Consider the following 18,707-nt stretch of genomic DNA (forward strand, 5'->3'; position numbering starts at 1 on the left):
AAACGGACCAATCAGAGCAGAGAGTTTGACCATCTCATTTATTTACAGAATCATATTGAACACGATGCAGAAGAAGAAAATACTCCAAAAACTACAAAAGAAACTATTTAAAAACACACTCTCTCCCTCAGACACACACGGACTCCCACAGGTAAACACTGAGCATGCAGCATTAGTCCAGTTAATACAGTACAGAACAATATCCATCATAGTAGAAAAAGCTGAGAGGATTATTGGGGACTATTGATCACTGATTGGTTCTGCAGGCCGACAGGAAGCAGGAAGAGCGGCTCTCTGGGCTGGACCTTAAACCAGCAGGGATACATTCAGCCGGCTCATTTATTAACTTATTAACGTCTGGAGCTTCTTCCTGCTTCCTGTCTGCAGAGCTGCGGCGGAGAGGTGAGATCCCACATCTTAACGCCGCCGCGCCGCTGAGTCGGGAATCGGATCCTGAAGCGGATCCTGCAGCAGAACGATTCTTTTCGGGAGAGGAATCGACTCAGCCTCAACAGCAAAAGTTTCTAAAAAATGACATCTCAGATATTTTTGCATCGTTCACCACTAATAAATACTTTCAAGTGTCGTAAGAGTTCAGAGTGAAGGTGCAGCTGTAAAAACCACCGCGACTGTAGGAAACAGCCGTTCGCTCTGCGGCGCCACCCGGAGTCCAGGCGCGGCATTGCAATGCAGGCTGGCTGCAGCTGACGTTCTGGAGGCAATTTATTATCAATCAGCTGCAGCAAACACTGGCTCTAAAGGCCAGGGCTCGTCCACAGGCTAGCCAATCAGCAGAGAGGGGGCATCTTAAAGGGACAGGAGCGTAAACAGAGATTTTCTGCAGTGGTGTGCACCGCTAGCTAAAAAGTTAGCTATGCTAATGCTAACACGCTACAACAACACGGTATTTAACAAATGCTAACAGTAAAGCCATTCAGATTATTGACAACCCGTCAGCACCGCTTTAATGTTGACATTATGATTTCCATGTTCATTACAAAATGATGTTTACATGCTATTCATGTTCAACTTTATTCAACTGAAGGTTCATAAAATAGCTGGGAAAATTAGCACTTCAGAACTTATCCAGAAAAATCAAGTCAGGACAAGCTAAGTTAGCAACAACGCTGAAGCTAAAAAGTAGCTCTGCTGTTAGCGCATTAGCATTATTGTGCCCACCACTGATATGAAAGCATGAATTCAGAGCAGGAGGAGCAGAACAGGCCACCAGAACAGAACCTGATGGACCCGCCTTAAGGTGCAGCGGCTTTCTGACTCAACTTCCTGTTGGATCAGTGGGAGTCGTCTAAACCTTAGCTAGAAGGCTCCGCCCCCGATGCCCCGCCCCCCTGGGTCCTCAACCTGGACGCCGGATGACCCAGAGATCAGTGTGAAGCGAACCAAAGGGCAGCAGCAGGGAAAACATTCAGCAGCTGCTAAAACACGGAAAAACCCAAACCAGGAAGCTGGAAGCTTAAAAAGCTTCAAATATACAAACGCCACACAAGAAGGTATAATATCATCATCATTATCATCATCATCGTCGTCGTCATGGTAAGAATCTGATTGTACAAAGTTCTACATTCTCCCGACGGTAAAAAGCTCCTGAAAGCTTCAGAGACAAACACAACGGGTCCAAAAAGGCAGAATATCAAAGTGGCACCGGCGGCGTTTCGTTAGCTCAAGGCTAACGGACACAATTGATCCCAATGAGGAATGCCAGCAGAGTTAAACCCTAGCGACGGAAAGGTCCGAGAGCCGGGAACGGCCGGAACGCGGCGGCGCCTGAAGCCCAAACACTAAACACAAAGTCCAGCATGCAGAGAGTCACAGTCTGTACAGAACTGGCACCGAGGAGGAAGAAACACGAGCTGTCCATGCAGGGTCCATCAGAACCAACCTCCAGAGGGAGCTGCTGAGTTCTGCTTCAGTCCAGGTCGACCCAAGTTCCGAAAAACCCAACAGTGACGATCCAGAACAAACCCACAGAACCTGGTGGTTCTGCTAACAGAGGTCCAGACGAGTCCAACAAGAGTACCAATCAGAACCAGAACCAGGATATGGACTGTGCAGGATGAGCACAACTAGATCTCCAGCCAGAACCTGGTGGTGGTTAATGATCATGGAAGTTTAGCTGGTTCTGATCGATTTCAGCCCAATATCTGTGATCCTTACCATTTAGAAGGTTTTATTTAAATATACAGGATCAGAACCTGCAGTCCAGTTCAAGTTCTGATCCATTTACTCACCTCTACACATGGTACCAACCACGGTACTGATACCGGTACCAACCATGGTACTAGTACTTGTATCAGGTTGATGTGAATGGTGTCGTGGTTCTGATTGGCTGTTGTTTGGTGTCGGTGGTTCTGATTGGTCGTCTGTTTTTGCGTTTGTTCTGAAACGACCTGCTGGTTCTACTGAAGCAGCGCCTAGAATCTCCCAGCAGAACGAGTCTTACAGACATCAAGTCCACAGACCTGAGGTCACTTCCTCTTCCTGTTTCTAGATGAAAAACTTTTCAACCAGAACGATAAATTTCCTCCAGCTGAAAGAGCCGTGGAGGAGGAGCAGGCAGCAGATAGCTCGCTAAGCTAGCTCGTTAAACTAGCTTGCTAAGCTAGCTCGTTAAACTAGCTCGTTAAGCCCTCCTAGGTGTGGTGGGTGGTGTTAGTGGAAGATCGAAAGTGGAGGAAGTTTCTGTCACTCTCTGAACCCCAGAGGGTGCAGTGTGCATGTCAGGTAGAGATGTGTATGTGTGTGTGTGTATATGTGTGTGTAAATGAGATGTTATAATAAACTCTGCAATCAGCAGATAATCAATATTACAACTTATTTATATTTTAAGTCTAAAGATAACAATAAATTAAATCTTATTTATTACTGTAGATATCAAAAGTGACCAGCAGGGGGAAACCTTGTATCTCAGACTACTTCAGGCTCCTTGGGATCAATGTGATTGGTTCTGATGATTTTCAGATTCAGATTAGTTGATAATAAACGTCTGACATGATGATGAAAGCGCAGAGCTTTCTGCACATGCTCAGTAGCATCAAAGAGGTCAGAGCTAACCACACACTTTAATCAATGAGAGCTTCTGACCACAAGGGGGCGCTGTGTGCATACAGCTGGAGATACAAGGTTTCCTACCCACTGCACGGAGCGAGCTGATTGGTCGGTTACAAAGCCGTGTGATTGGTTAGATGACTGATTGGTTAATTGGTGATGGGATTCACTGCTGGATGACTGAAGCTTTCTGACCCCGCAGTCTCCTCCCCCAACGCCTCAAAGAAAATCCTGAATGGTTGGTGTCAGACAACAACTGGCCTGCTGTCAATCATCCCGTTGTCAAGGCGACAGCAGCCCCTTTAGAGCCCCGCCCACTCTGGAGGAGGACATTAGCTGGAGGAACAAAGGAAGAGAGCTTCAGCTAAGAATGATGGAGGAAGCATCATTACAGCAAACATCATAACCATAAAACACTGGAGGAAACTAAACTGGTCAATGTTTCATTTATCGTCTACAAGCTCATCTAAAGCTGCTGCGTAGTAAAGCTGAGCTGTGGCGTAGAGGCATTCAGGAATGCTGGGACGAAGCGCTGAGTCTAGTCTTTCCCAGCCTACCTGAACCCCTCTGTGGCCGGTTCTTACTTGCTGAGGGTGGAGGGCGATCCTGAGCGGTGGAAGTGGACGATTTGCCATTTCCCGTCCCGGCGGTGCCACACCCTGGTCTCCTCTGATTGGGCGGTGCGCGGCGTGCCGTTGGAGTCGATGTACTGCGTGACCCGGATGTAGGCGATGCAGGCTGCCTCGTCGCCCACCAGGTGGATGTGGGGGTTCAGGATGGTGGTGTGCACCGGCTTGCTGTTCTTGGACCATACTGAAACACATACACACAGCGGTTACCTGTGCAGGTGAGCCGGCCTGGCCCGTCCACAAGACTGAGACAAACTCACAGTTTTCAAAATAAAAGCGGTGGAAGTCCAAGCCTTCGACCAGGTTCCCCAAAGCCTCGGGTTCGAAAGCCGTCACCGCCGGGTCGCACATCTTCCTGGACACACAGAAAGAGAGGTTCTGCCGACGGAACCAGAGAGGTTCTGCTGGCACCTCTTGACCTCAGAGCAGAACTTCCTGGGCCAGACCAGAACTACCAGTATAACCACCCCTGAAGAAACTTTAATGAGCAAATGCAAAATATTCAACAAGCCAACGAAGGTTTACAGAAGAATACAACGCTAACAACTAGAGATAAACAGAAACATGTTAAAACTCATAAATATCAATTATTTTGAGATTAGGTTCATCTCATGATGCATGGTGTGTATCAACATGGCTGAATTTAGCACTTTAGCTTTAGCCTCCACTAAACACCGTGGTAGTGTAGGGCTTTAGCATTAGCTTTCCAATAAATACTTTGTTAATGTAGAAGTTTAGCTTTAGTTTCTGCAAAATACCATGTTGGCATGGTGTTTTAACGTTAACTTCTCAGTTAGTGGTGCCCACCTCGGCCTAATGGGGCTCTGCAGCATCTTGAACTGTGCTGAGAAGCTAAATAGGCTAGTGCCAGCATTGTTCTATTCGGCCATCTTTAAAAACCTCTTTGTGTAGCTGAGCTCCACCGTGTGTTTTAGGTCGATGGATTGAGGAATTAGAACATATTTCCCTGCTAATGTGAGCAGCTGAAACACCGCTCTTTCTTTTTTAAGACGTTCAAAGCAGAGAGCTAAATTTATGAAAATTCGTGACCCCTACCGTCTTTCTGGTACCAAAAGGCCTTTCAGAATAAAAGCCTGCAACAGTGAGGACAGTGAAGCGGTGACATACGTGTAGCTCTCAAAGTCTCCATTACTGATGGCCTCGATGAGCTGCTCCGTCACTTTAATGATGTCCTGTTTCCTCACTGACACACACACACACACACACACACACACACAGAGTCAGGGTGATGGTTGGTGTTGGGCGGCAGGTCTGGTGGGCGGAGCCTCACCTCTGGTGTCTTCGTCCTCGATGGTGGTGTTGGTGCTCTCAGACGACTCCTGCAGCAGAAACAGCAGTCAGTTAGTGGGGCGGGTTCTGGTACTGGTTCTGGTAGTAACTGGGAGCAGTGTTACCTTGACTCCGTCGGCCTTCTTGTTGCTGCCGCTCTTTCCTCCTGAGCGAGGGATGACAACGAACAGAAACAGAAGCAGCAAAGTGAGAAAAAATGGAACGAAAGCAGAGAAGAGGAGCGGCGCCATCGCAGGTCGGGAGCAGAACCGGACCCGTCAGAACCACACTGGTTCTGCCCCGCAGCCGGGGGCGGTCCGGCTGCCTGTGGGTCGCTCCCTGGGGGCTGAGGCCAAATTTAGGAGCAACTTAAGATAGCAGCAGAGCCTGGCACATTCCTGAGGGCCCGACCCGGTCCGGTTCTGCTGCACAGAGCGCTCCTGACCTTTGATCTCCACCAGCCTGCTTTCACAGAGCCAGCTGCTGACAGGTCCAGTTCTGCTGCTTACACCAGAACGGGTCCGGTTCTGGTTTTATAGTTCCTGATATTCTGAGCCGCAGCTGTTTGAGCATCTGGACCTTCAGGCCTGGTTCTGGACCTGGCCCATATCAGACGGTACTGATCACACGGTACGGTTGGCAGAGAGCAGAAGCAGCTTGGAGACGATCCGATGACTCTGATGGAGAAATGCATCATGGGAGGATTTGTAGTCTGAATCTGAGACTTTCTGGTCAGATTAAAGCCCAGCTTGTTGAGAACCTGGTGACCCTTTGACCTTCTGACCCCACCCTACCTACTGGCTGCGGGGTGAAAGACTTTATTCTCTAAAACGAAACTTCAATATTGAATATTGTTCAGTTTTCATCAGAGAGCAAAGTAACAGCAGGGGGCGCTGCGCTGCACAAGAGGTGGTCCAACAGAACCAGTAAAACCAGCAGAACCGGAAGTTGTGCAGCAGCAGCTCCTTCTCAGATCTGTACTGAGCATGTGCAGATGGCTGGACACAATTGGTCCAGCTGGAGGGACTGGGAGGATTGGGAGCCGATGGAGGGGGATTCCCTTCCTGCTATCTTTAGACCACAGCAGCTGCACATGCACACACACACACACACACACACACACACACACACACACACACAGTGCTAACCCGCTAACTGTGTGTAAAGCTGGCAGCTGATTGGTAGATTTCTTTAAGGCTCCAGCTAATGAAACATAAGCCTGCAGTGCAAAGGTCATGACCTGCCAGCCTCACAGGCAATGAGGAGCCCTGTGGCCTCCAGCCTGACCTCTGACCTCTGATCAGCTTACCGGAGAAGTTCCTGGTGGCCAGCATGGTGGTCAGGATGGCCCCCTGCAGGACAGAAGCAGAAACTGCATCTTCAGCAGCCGACCCCTGTGACATCACTTCCTGTCACTTTATTGTGAAAATCCTCACCTTCAGCTTCCTCCTGGCGTTGAATTTCTTCAAACATTCAACCGTTTCTTGGCGATGCATACAGGAAGCCACGGTGGAGCGGTGCTGGGAGGAAGAGGTCGTGTCATCATCATCATCGACATTGTTATCATCACTCTCGTTATCATCATCACTATTGTTATCATCATCATCATTGTCATCATCACCAACATTTTCATTGTTATTATCATCTTCATCCTAATCAAGCACCACTATCATCTTCCAACACTCCCCCCACTCACAGAGATCCAGGGGTGTTTGAGCGCCTCAGCGGCGGTGATGCGTTTGGCCGGGTTGATGGTCAGCATCTTGTTGATCAGGTCTTTGGCTTCAGGTGTCACTGTATCCCACTCCGGGGAAGGAAACTAGGAGGCAAGGAGAGCAGACTGACCAACCGCAGCGCTCCGTGTCGATGACTTCACAGCGAATCATGTGACCTACGTCGTAGGCTCCGGCTTTGATCTGCTGGTAGAGGCGGTGCTGGTCTTCGTCCCAGAACGGAGGGTAGCCCACCAGCAGGATGTAGAGGATCACGCCTGAGGATCAGAAACGCCGCGTTTACCCAGAATGCAGCGGATCAGCTGAATGTGACCAACACAGAGACATGAGGAGAGACTGACCGCAGGCCCAGAGGTCCACCGCCTTCCCGTATGGGTCCTTCCTCAGGACCTCTGGAGACAGGTAGCCTGGAGTTCCCGCAAAGCCTGCAAACACACAGAGGAAGCTACACAGCTACACCAGAGGCAACATCTGCTGCACGCAGTTACCATGGCTACTGGGCTGGTTGCTAAGCGCCAGCCAGTTTGGTAGTGAAAATGCTCTGTTGTTTATGGAGTTAGAAAATAAGAAGAGAAAACAGAAAACATGTTGAGGAAGACAGTAAAGTAAAAATTTAACCTGTATTTTATATAACAGGTCTCATTTTTTTTTATAATAAAAATACAACAAAATTAAACAATAAAAATTATTTTAGAATAGAGTAGAATAGAAGTACTTTATTCATCCCAGCAGGGAAATTACTCTTACTATTATTTTGACAATATTTCTGAAATAAAAAAGCCAAATAAACAGAATATAAACTAAAATCTAAATTTGTTAAAAACCCTAGAGCTAAGACTGAATAAACAAAATGTGCATTCATAACAACAACAACAACACAGAGTACTTGGACTAAATGAAGCATGAAGGGATGATAAAGTTTCAGTAAAAGTAATCTGAGTACTACAGTCAGGACTGCCTCACCAAACCAGGCCTGCTGGTCGCCCTCCACCTCGATGGCGAGGCCGAAGTCGGCGAGTTTCACCGCCGCTCCTTTAGACTTGGAGGCCAGCAGCAGGTTCTCTGGCTGGAGACACAGAGCACATGTGCTAACAATGCTAACTCTGCCCACTGGTTTAAATGGTTGGTGCTAACAATGCTAACTCTGCCCACTGGTTTAAATGGTTGGTGCTAACATTGCTAACTCTGCCCACTGGTTTAAATGGTTGGTGCTAACAATGCTCACTCTGCCCACTGGTTTAAATGGTTGGTGCTAACAATGCTAATTCTGTCAATTTTTTAACAGTAGCAGGAGCTCCGTTAGCTAGCCATGCTAACGGAGCTCCTGGGAGTTTCTAGGACCAGTAACAATTTAAACCCATCAGAATATTTCTGGCTGCTGACCAAAGATCAGACTCTTTTCATTTTCCAGTTTTCTCCATAACATTTGTGTCGTATGATACCTTAAGATCTCGGTGGACCACGCCCATCTGATGACAGTGAAGCACCGCCTCCAGGATCTGCTGGATGCAGTGGCTGCAGGTAAAGGTCAGAGGTCACATGGTGCAGGTGATAACGGGAGGCGTCATGCCTCCAGACAGGTGAAGGAGCAGGTGTGCTTCTCACCTGGCATCGGCTTCACTGTAATATTCTCTTGCTACGATGTCTTCAAATAGCTCTCCACCTGTAACCCTGGAAACCCCATAATCTGGTCAATAATCTGATAAATAATCTGGTCAATAATCAGGGAAATAATCTGAAGTATTAATGTCATGGTAACAGTGAGACACACATGATCTCATTAAAATCAAACAATAAATAACAGAATTTAACCAGAACTTATTTCATAAAACTGAGTAAATTTAAATAAATAAAGTTATAAGTGACTGACGTTTTGATTCTGAGAGTAAAAATGTTTTTATGCATCGGTTTTGCTTTGAGTATAAAAGAATTACAGGATGTGACTGAAACAGAGTCAGATTAAGTCAGATTATGAATAAAGAGGCGGAGGTGTTAAATAAACCCAGAAACAGAACGCTTGCATTAAAACCAGCACATTTCTATAAATAATCCCGGATTTGGCTGCAGAAAGTCAAGCAGCAGAACAACAGAATGTGATGTAACAGAAGGAGGTGTTTGGTTCACAGCAGAACTGAGTCAACACCCAGAAAGCGCCGATAAGCCGGATCCTTAACGGCCGCCGGCTCTCCGACTGCTGCAGGTCTGATCTGCTCTCCGTCACTGGACTGACTCTACTTCCTCTAAACCGTCTGAATATTTCCTGTTGATAGAGATCAGATCTGAGCTGATCAATGATTTATCTTGTTGGCCCCAGGCTGAACACGGAGCCACATGGTAAATCACTGCCCGTCTAAGATCTGAGCTTTTATCGGCCATGACAGCTTCAGTCTGATCATCACTGGGAGCCATTAGAGCTTTTTAATCGGCCGATAAAAAGCTCTAATGGCTCCCTGATCAACACTGAGAGACATTCCTCCATCAAGTCGGATCAAATGATGGTAAACTGATGATAAGTGTCAGGAGAAAACTCCAGATGGACATGAATTATTGTTGCTCTTCTCACTAGCTGCGTTTCTGTTACATTATGTAAGCAAAACTCTGTTTTCTGCTAATATCAAAAACACCCAATTGTTTCCATTAAATAACAAATGAGATTAAAACCACATTGATAAGCTTGTTTATACAATAAGTCCTTAAAATAATGGCAGTGACAGGGCTTCCTCCTGTGTAATATAAGCCTGGTGGCCCGCCATGCTTTGCTAGCCGCCCCCACACGGCGGACTGCAGGTGGAAAGCCTCGCAGCCCGGACCTCTGGGATTAGCTCGTTTTCTGGGTGAAACCCTGCAGTGATGGATGTAAACATACATTAATAAATCAGTTATGGTGGCGCTAGCACTCATTATCTATCAGCCAATCAGCCAAAGGAGACGTCAGCGTCTAATTCAGGCCGAGGAACGACAAGCCCTGCCTACCTGGGAGCAGCTATGCATGCGGTGCTTTGGGGAAACTGTAGTTGGTGATTTTACAGAGGAATTATGGATTTAAGACGTTGGAATGAGACGTTTTCTGAAGTGTGTTGCTGTGACGGCTCTGGTGGAGCCAGATGGTCTAGTCCAAGGAGGCCAGAGCTGCAAATAATCAGCTGGAATCAAATTAGGGAGAAGTGCGTCGACGACATCACACCGGTGTTTCCAAAACACAAATTTCACCACTGCTGAAAAACTACCCCAATGCAAAAACCAGAGTTTTTTCAGTTTGCATTAAGCAAGTTTATTTTTGTAAATCCTATTTGCACGTTTTATGGTGACTGGAAAAGCAGCTACTGATGATTTTCACTTCATTTCTTCTCAGCAGAGTATTTAACTGACTGCTATGGAAACTTTGTATTTTATGCATAATCGTCTCTGCAGTTCCCAGCCTGAACACCAGATGGCACTAAGCCTTGTACACGGTCCCTTTTAACCAGACAGTCCTATGAACTCACAGGTCGAAGATGAGGTAATGGTGCGCCTCCTCTGAGATGCTGTCATGAAGCCGAACTGAAAAACAGAAAACAGGTTTTCTCTGAATTTCAGCTTCAGTCGCTGCATGATTGATTATAACCGCAGTGATTATTACTGATCACGAGTCAGAATGCAGAAACAGCCACATCTTTGACTCACAATAACCCTAAAGACATTCATGGATTTAAAGGGAATCAGTTCACAAGAACAAACCAGGAAATAAGAATCGCTCAAAGAATTTTCATTTATCGTCCGTCTGACGCAGAGCAGCAGGAGATCAGGAGACGGAGCAGGAAGGAGAGATGATGGATGATCCGGTGGTTGGATGATGATCCGGTGGTTGGATGTTCCAGTGGTTGGATGAACAGGTGGTTGGATGTTCCAATAGTTGGATGCTGGACGAACAGTAGCTGATGTTGAGCCTATCAGACATTTTTTCACTGAGTTTCTGCAGGAAGTTGTCCTGGTGGTTGGATGTTCCAGTGGCTGGATGATCTGGTGGTTGGATGATCTGGTGGTTGGATGAACAGGTGGTTGGATGTTCCAGTGGTTGGATGTCCCAATAGTTGGATGCTGGACGAACAGTAGCTGATGTTGAGCCTATCAGACATTTTTTCACTGAGTTTCTGCAGGAAGTTGTCCTGGTGGTTGGATGTTCCAGTGGCTGGATGATCTGGTGGTTGGATGTTCCAGTGGTTGGATGCTGAGGAACACCAGCTGATGTTGAGTCTAAATGAGTTTCTGCAGGAAGTCGTCCTAAGATGATGGATGAGTTTTTCTGCAGGCGTCTGTTCTCTGCTTATATTGTATAATAGCTCATATTATCACAGAAGAGAAAGAAGCTGCTGCCCACACACACACACACACACACACACACACTTACACACACATTAAACCCCACTGCTGCAGTGTGTAGGAGTGTTTGAAGAGAAACCTGATGATTTCTTGCTGAGTGCTCCACACAGGTACGTTCTGTTGGTGTGTGTAGGAGGACGGATGGTTTTAATGCCTTCACCTATGGGCGCTGTTTCCTAGCAACACACACACACAGTTACGTAACACCGCTCATATCTGTGGAGCATCACCTTCCCATAGAGTGTCCTGATTGGCCGCGGAGCTGGGTCGCTGCCTGCTGATTGGCTCGTTGGGCCATGTGAATGATTCTTCTCCCGTTGGCTGTTCTCCTCCAGACTTCATCAGGCTTACTGCTTCAGTTTTACATTTCAAATGTTTCTCACAGAGAGAAGCACTGTTCAGACAGGCTTTTATTTTGAAAGGCTAGTTGCTCATCCTAAAGAGACCTCTGAGTCAGAGAGTGGAGACTCACTGAAACAAAGACCGTCTGGTTTCAAATCCACCTGGATGGAAATGAGGGAATGAAAAGTGATGCGTTTACGCTGATGATGCTGCGATGTCCTTCTGATGGCGCCCTAGTGACTCTATGGTGGATAATCCACCTCAGGGCGCAGTGCAGCGGCTCATTATGTAACCACAACCTGCAGGAACAGCAGCAGCTCGCGGCGTTCATTCATCAGGGAAACCTGGTTCGTCCAAAATGGGACTCTGAGGACAAAACTGTCTCAGCAAACCTCACGGAACCGAAGCAATGTTACAAGAAAGGACTAAAACTCGTCCACAGAGATGGTGGACAATGAAAGTCCACAGATGAGCATCTGATCAGAGAAACGTGAACCTGGCTGCAGCTCAGACGGTGAAATCCTCCTGAACCCTCAGCAAGCAGAGCGTCAGCCGGGAAGAGACGGAGCGGGAGACAGCCGGAACTGGAAGGAACCGCCGAGTCAGAGAGACTGGACCAGACCAGTAAAAACCAGACCAGACTGGACTGGACCAGACCAGTAAAACCAGACCAGACCAGAACGTACCGGACTGGACCAGAATGGACCGGACCGGACCAGTACAGAGCAGAACGGACCACACTGGGCCAGAATGGACCAGACCAGTACAACTACTGGTAGTTTAACCCCAGTGGTCGGTAGTTTGACCCCAGTGGTCGGTAGTTTGATCCCAGTGGTTGGTAGTTTAGCCCCAGATTTTGGTAGTTTGACCCCAGTGGTTGGTAGTTTAACCCCAGCAGTGCCAGGTCACCTGAACCGTAACTTAAACCTTCGCCCAGTTTTTTTTCCTTCTGTCTTTGTCCAGTGGTTTCTGTTGACTTGCTGATGATTTTGGCGTTAAAGTTTTGGCACCCTGCCTTCTTATTTCCAAAGCTTGTCAAAGCGAAGCGGATCAGACTCATCTGAACTGCCGGGCCTAAAGGAGGTTCTGCAGAACCTGTCCCAGAACTACACGGCCGCCCAGCTCTGCAGACACACAGGCAGCAGATCTGAGACCAGATTGGAGGAGGAAGGCTCCTCTGACTTCGCCATGGAAACAGCATCTCCTCCATAATTAGCTGTTAGCTACTAGATTATGGTTACCATTAGCAATACCAGGACCAGAGAGTCCGCAGCGTTATTAGCATCTTCATCATCATCATTATCATCATCGTCGTCGTTCTGGAAAGAGACGGAGCGAACAGGGAGCCAGGAGGAACCAGGAGAATTCTGAATGTGGGTGCGGTTGGACCAGATATCTGGAGGTTCTGGTCCTGGTTCTGGTTCTGGTCCAGACTGGTGGAGATCTTCATGTTCTCATATTTCCTCAAAGTGTAAATATTGTTTTGATTGTTTCCAAGAGCATTATTAATATCCGGAACGAATGATACAAATGAGAGGTTTTTCTTCGAGATGTGACCAGGAAACAGTTTCATCATCATCGCAGCATCAGGTAGTCATGGCAACTCACCGATGTTGGGATGCTTCAGCAGCCGACAGATCCGAGCTTCTCGGTCCAACTTCTGGTGATCTGGGGACAAACAGAGAAGGTTGGTCAGAGGCTGACCATGAAGATGATGAAGGACATTCAGTTAGTCTGGGTCTGGTTCTGGTAATGGGTCAACCACCCCTAGCTTGGAGTTGCTAGGAGTGATTGATCCCTAACACGTTAGTTGGCTAACATGTTAGTTTTGGCTGTATTTACCCAGAATGCCCTGTGCTGTAGTCCTCTTCCTGCATTTAGAGTGGTCTCCGGTTCACTTGGCGTTCACATTCAAATCAAACCAGAGATCACTTCAACCGAACCACATGTGAAATCACATTTCAGTTCAGCCCGTCCAAAGAATATAAACAATAAAGACACGGATCGGTGGCGCCTGATGCTGCAGCCCTGAGAATAACAACATTGTGATCAGAGATGAGGGGAAAGGTCATATCTCACAGAAACATCCTGCACATAAAGCAACATGTTGACAGCATGACGGGGCAGAGAGGGCGCTAAGTGGAGCGTGTGTGTTTATAGCCATGCAGTGTGTGTGTGTGTGTTTCTGCTCTCAGTCTGAGTGTTGATAGAATGGCTCATTCCCTCACAGCCAGGCAGCTAACTGCTAACAGCTGCTGATCAATTACTAATATGCAGCTAACTGCTAACAGCTGCTGATCAATTACTAATATGCAGCTAACTGCTAACAGCTGCTGATGAATTACTAATATGCAGCTAACTGCTAACAGCTGCTGATCAATTACTAATATGCAGCTAACCGCTAACAGCTGCTGATCAATTACTAATATGCAGCTCACCGCTAACAGCTGGTGATCAATTAAAAAATATGCAGCTAACCGCCAACAGCTGCTAACAGCCAACATCTGCTAACCGGCAACAGCTGCTGATCAATTATCAATATGCAGCTAACAACTACTAGCTGCTGACTGCTAACAGCTGCTAACCAGTAAGAGCTGCTAACTGCTAACAGCTGCTGATCAATTACCAATACGCAGCTAATCACTAACAGCTGCTAACTGCTAACAGCTGCTAACCATTTATCTATAAGCAGCTAACAGAACCTCCCCTTCAGCGGGACCACAGAGGTACTGGTTCACGGTGGTATCGGGTCATGATGGTACCGGGTCATTCAGGGAAACCCAGACCAATTGTCTTTGTAAAGCCCATAGCAGAGAGTTTGCCCAAATTTCTGCACAAAAGTCAGAAAAATAAAAAATAAAAGTGATGAAGCAGAGCAGAGGGACAGACGCTGCTGGAGAAAGATACAGACAGGAAAGGAAGAGTTCACTTCCAAGTTCCCCAGGTTCCCCAAGTTCCCCAGGTTCCCCATCTTCCCCGAGTTTCCCAAGTTCCCCGGGTTCCCCGAGTTCTCAGACTTCTCGATCCCAGACTCTGGATCCCTGACTGAATCAGGGATCCAGTCAGTTTCTTTCAGCTGCAGCTGTTTGATTGATCAGGTGTGTTAAACAGCTGCAGGAACGTTATGTAACACCGAGCAGCAGAACATACACACACACACACACCCCCACGCGCGCACACACACACAGAAATATTCTCTGTCAACTTTGCAGCTTGTTGCTAAGCAACCGAAGGAAATCTTAAAACCAGAATAGTGAAAAAATTCCCAGAGTGAAAAATCCTTCAGCTTGACTAAGTTTCAGCCGGGGGTATGTGTGTGTGTGTGTCTCTGCGTGTGTGTGTGTGAGGGCGGTCCTCTCCTCCGTTTGGTTCTGTACAGATCCAAACAGCCGTGCTTTGACTATACATCTGCTAGAGACTAAATTAGAGCAACAGCATAAAGCCTTATGACAGTAAACAGCTGCAGTTCAACTGGTCAATACATGACGTCCAGTTTATTGTTGTAAATATTTAGAGGTTTCATTAACTTGCAGCAATCCCCATTCTGACTTTCTGCCTTTAACAGGAAGGAAGCTGCAGCAGAACCAGCAGACAGGGAGGCAGGTCTCCTCTCCAGTGGAACCAGTTTCCTAAGGCAGAACCTGACTTACTGCTGCCAACAACTAAACGGTGTCCTTAGATAACCCACATGACCCAAACTCCAAAACCCCTCGTTAGGTTTCAGCCAATCACAGTTAAGCTCGTTATGTTTCAGCCAATTACGGTTAACCTCGTTAGGTTTCAGCCTAACGAGGTTAACCTTTTCAGCCAATTACGGTTCACCTCGTTAGGGTTCAGCCAATCGCGTCAGTTCTCCTCCCGCTTGGGCCAGTAGCATCTCAGCAGCAGCTCAGATGGAAACATGTCTGCCATTTGTTGACCTCTCACCTCTAGCAGACAGCTTCTTGGTGTTGATGATCTTGGCAGCATATTCCTGACCCGATAGAACCTTCACACAGCGCCGCACCACGGAGAACGCTCCCCTGAAACACAGAAGGAGGAACTGATCAGTCACAGGACAGACAGACAGATGGACAGGCGGACAGATGGACAGCTGGGGCCGTCCATCCACCAGTAAAACAGCTAAAACCAGAGAAAACCGTCCAGGAAAGGTTCTGGAGGCGTTTCCAGTCCCATGGTTGCTATGTCTACAGAGGGACGGAGGAGGAAGCTGGTCGTTGCGCCTCCTGGTGGACGGACTCAGTGGACGTCTGGACCTGCTGTTCAGGAAACACCAGAACAGACATGGACGGGTCCGAAGCTTCTGGTCTGGTCTGGACTCATAACCAACCTGGAACTCCATCCTGCAGGAAGTGCAGTATGTCACTTCCTGTTCCATAATCCCCCTCCAGAAAAGAGTCCTTGTGATGCAACCAGGAGGGGGCGCTGCACACGGACATACTGAACTATTGAATGTTTAAGCTAAGCTAAGCTAACTGACCCATCCCAGTGGAGCGGCTGTTGCCATGGAAACAGCCCTTCCAGGTCGGGGTGGGAAGTGAATGTGGGTCCATCGGAGCCGGATGGTTCTGGTCCGTTCTTCTCAGCGTATATGTAGTTCATTCAGCTTCCTGCTCAGGCCTTTGACTGGGCCATGTTGTAGGACAGATCGATTAACACTGCCTCCAGAAGATGAAGAGATGACCCACATCACCATCCCTCCTCTACCGTGCTTGACAGATCTGCTGGGACTGGTTCTGTATCTCCCTGTCCATCATCTCCTCTCGAGTCTCGATGTTTTCCCAGAAGTCTCTGCTGACCTCAGTCTGGTGACCATCGCGTTTCTAGAGAGAAGAGGCTTTCAGGGCCCTGACATTTAACCTTTGACCTGCTAACAGAGGGATGGAGCTCTGGGGTTTCTGGTCATGTCTCTGACCTCAGGCTGAATCTGCAGCTTGAGGGCCTGGGATGTTGACCTCCATCTTCATCTTACTGTGTTTAAATGAATGAATGAATGAATTGATGAATGAATGAGAGACTCTGACATAGAGATGATCGTCAACAACCCCGCCATCTCTGCTGTCCACCTGATCCCTTCAGATCAATAATCAATAATCAGTTGGAGACGTTCCTGAGGGGAAGTGAAGCTGAAAGCGCCGAGTTTCTTCTGAGCTGCAATCTGCCGCCCACCATCGCATTATGTAAGAGACCTGGCATTAAGTGTGAGGGAGACTGTGTGCGTGTGTGTGTGTGTGTGTGTGGGTGGGTGGTGAGTGGGACGGGGTCAGAAAGGTGCTTCACTCTTCCCTTCATCCGTCCATCGATGTGTTAATCCTGCTGCTCATCAGCGACTGATCGGCAGCACAATCAATAATCCATACCTCATACCATATAATTTATCATCTAAAGCTGATGTAATCTATAGTCTGTGCATGGTATAATTCATAATCAATAATCTATACCTGATATATTCAATGATCCATACCTGATGTAATCTATAATTTATGATCTAGACCTGATATTATTTATAATCTATAATCAATAGTTGTAATAATCACCAGCTGAATCTTTAAATAATCTAATTATTAAATTCATATAAACACAGATTTATGTTTTAATTAAATAATGAAACATGTAATATTGATAATATCAATAATCAACGTGATGAACATTATTATAAACAGCAAAGCTTCATGAAACTTTTAAAAATGATCAAAACGTCCAATAAAGTCATAAAGAAATAATAGTAATAATAATTAAAACAGCTTAATTCAGGATGAACATGATCGATCATTTATTGATAGATTAAAATTATTGGTGTGATGTCAGTGAGGAAGAGGAGGGTGATGAAGGTGGTACTCACTTCCCCAGCTCCTCGTACAGCTGATACTCATCGGAGAAGCGCGTGCTGATGACCGTTGCCATGGTGAGGGTCAGGGGTCGACTGGCTCCGAGGATGATGATGGAGGCGGCGAAGGCGAGGAGTCGGACCGACTGTCTGAGGAAGAGGAGGAGGAGGAGGAGGAAAAGGAGGAGGAAGATGGAGGGAGAGAGCAGCGAGGAAGAGCCGCTTCGTCTCTCGAACCGAAATGAGAATCAGAACTGAGACGCCGAAGCTTTACAGGCTCGGCCCCCGGCCCACTGCGCCCTCAGCCAATCAGAGGCCGTGCTGCGTCGCCATGGAAACTGAGTCCTCAGCCAGAGCTGACAGCGGGAAGGAGAGAGAGAGAGAGAAGGAAAGAGAGAGAGAGAGAGGAAGAAAGAGAGAGAGAGAGAGAAAGTTCTGGTTCTGGAGAGAGTTTGGGTTTGGGCTACCCCAACCCAATCAGTGAATGTCCCTGCTGGGCCTCTGTCCTCTTAGATCACATGTGTCAAGCTGAAGGCCCGGGGGCCACATGTGGCCCTTCACATGCTTCTTCTGTGGCCCTGTGGAGATGCTAAACTACATCAGATTTACTAATTTATTCCCGCTAATCCAGAACTGGCTTTACGTGACCTGTAGGTGGCAGTATTTCTGCTGCCCCAGCTTTACTTCATGTCTAGTTAAAGTCCGTGATTAATATGCTGAGTAATAAAATACAAATTTAATGTCAATTTTGCAAATATTTCTAGATTAGCATCAAAAAATCTCAGGATGAACGGGAAAGAGGATTATTTAATTCCAGATGAACACATTATTAATGTTCCAACAGTTCATGGGTTCATCAACGCATGCTGGCGGTGCTGGCCCTTTAAGAACATCCAGGATTCTACATGGAACCAGAACCAGTTCGATTCCCCGACCCGTCGTCAGGTCTGGTAACTCAGCAGTTACAGGCTGACTGCAGGTTCTGGAGGTCTGGTTCTGAAGGCCCGGTTATAAAGATCCGGTTCTGAAGGCCCAGTCCTGGTCCTCCAGGTTCTGGTACAGATCTCTGTGAGTCGGCCCCTGCAGCATCTCTTCCATCCTCCGGGTTATTTTTAGATTCTGGTTCCGATGGGATCCGATCTCTTCCTGTCATCTTTCTCTCTGCTTGGCTTCCTCCTCTTCCTCCTGTCTCCAGAGATGAAGAGGAGGGAGAGGAGGGCGGCCCGGTCAGCAGAGTTCAGCCTGCAGTCCAACAGAACCAGACAGGTTCTGGTACTGCTCACCCAGAGGTTCTGGCCACCTCAGAGATGGGTCTGGAACAGTCTCCCCGGTTCTGATCAGAACCTGAAGTTCTGCTGATTTGGGTCTCCAGCCTACTTCCTGCTGCCAGCTGGTTCTGATAACAACAGAACCAGACAGGTTCTGGTTCTGATAACGACAAGTCGTACCTAAAAACAATCC

The 18,707-nt window shown here is 47.4% G+C and overlaps 2 protein-coding genes across 5 annotated transcripts in view; both read right to left on the reverse strand.

The window, feature by feature from the left end:
- Nucleotides 1-18,707, reverse strand: part of mcm8 (minichromosome maintenance 8 homologous recombination repair factor) — a 216,385-nt gene that overhangs the window by 89,394 nt on the left and 108,284 nt on the right. The gene's annotated exons all lie outside the window — the stretch shown is intronic.
- Nucleotides 21-17,493, reverse strand: camk2a (calcium/calmodulin-dependent protein kinase II alpha). Its single transcript, XM_032552467.1, has 18 exons — nt 17,262-17,493; nt 15,347-15,441; nt 13,028-13,087; nt 10,204-10,258; nt 8,324-8,389; nt 8,161-8,233; nt 7,682-7,784; nt 7,060-7,143; nt 6,881-6,975; nt 6,682-6,804; nt 6,422-6,505; nt 6,295-6,337; nt 5,111-5,151; nt 4,987-5,035; nt 4,824-4,899; nt 3,956-4,050; nt 3,651-3,879; nt 21-3,402 (listed from the first exon to the last, which is right to left on the reverse strand). Exons 1-18 carry the CDS (start codon nt 17,321-17,323, stop codon nt 3,399-3,401), a joined length of 1,437 nt encoding a protein of 478 aa, XP_032408358.1. The 5' UTR covers nt 17,324-17,493; the 3' UTR covers nt 21-3,398.

Source organism: Xiphophorus hellerii, chromosome 22 (assembly GCF_003331165.1).
Source record: "Xiphophorus hellerii strain 12219 chromosome 22, Xiphophorus_hellerii-4.1, whole genome shotgun sequence".
NCBI classification, from domain to species: domain Eukaryota; kingdom Metazoa; phylum Chordata; class Actinopteri; order Cyprinodontiformes; family Poeciliidae; genus Xiphophorus; species Xiphophorus hellerii.

Bases quoted from the DNA above. Each gene is read 5' to 3' on its own strand.
- camk2a (XM_032552467.1), bottom strand. From the start codon at position 17,323: ATGGCAACGGTCATCAGCACGCGCTTCTCCGATGAGTATCAGCTGTAC. The intron at 6,338-6,421 runs GTGAGGATTTTC...TCTGTCCTGCAG, and splicing joins ACGCCAGGAGGAAGCTGAAG to GGGGCCATCCTGACCACCAT. The intron at 4,051-4,823 runs GTATGTCACCGC...CTGTGTGTCCAG, and splicing joins GGAGACTTTGAGAGCTACAC to GAAGATGTGCGACCCGGCGG.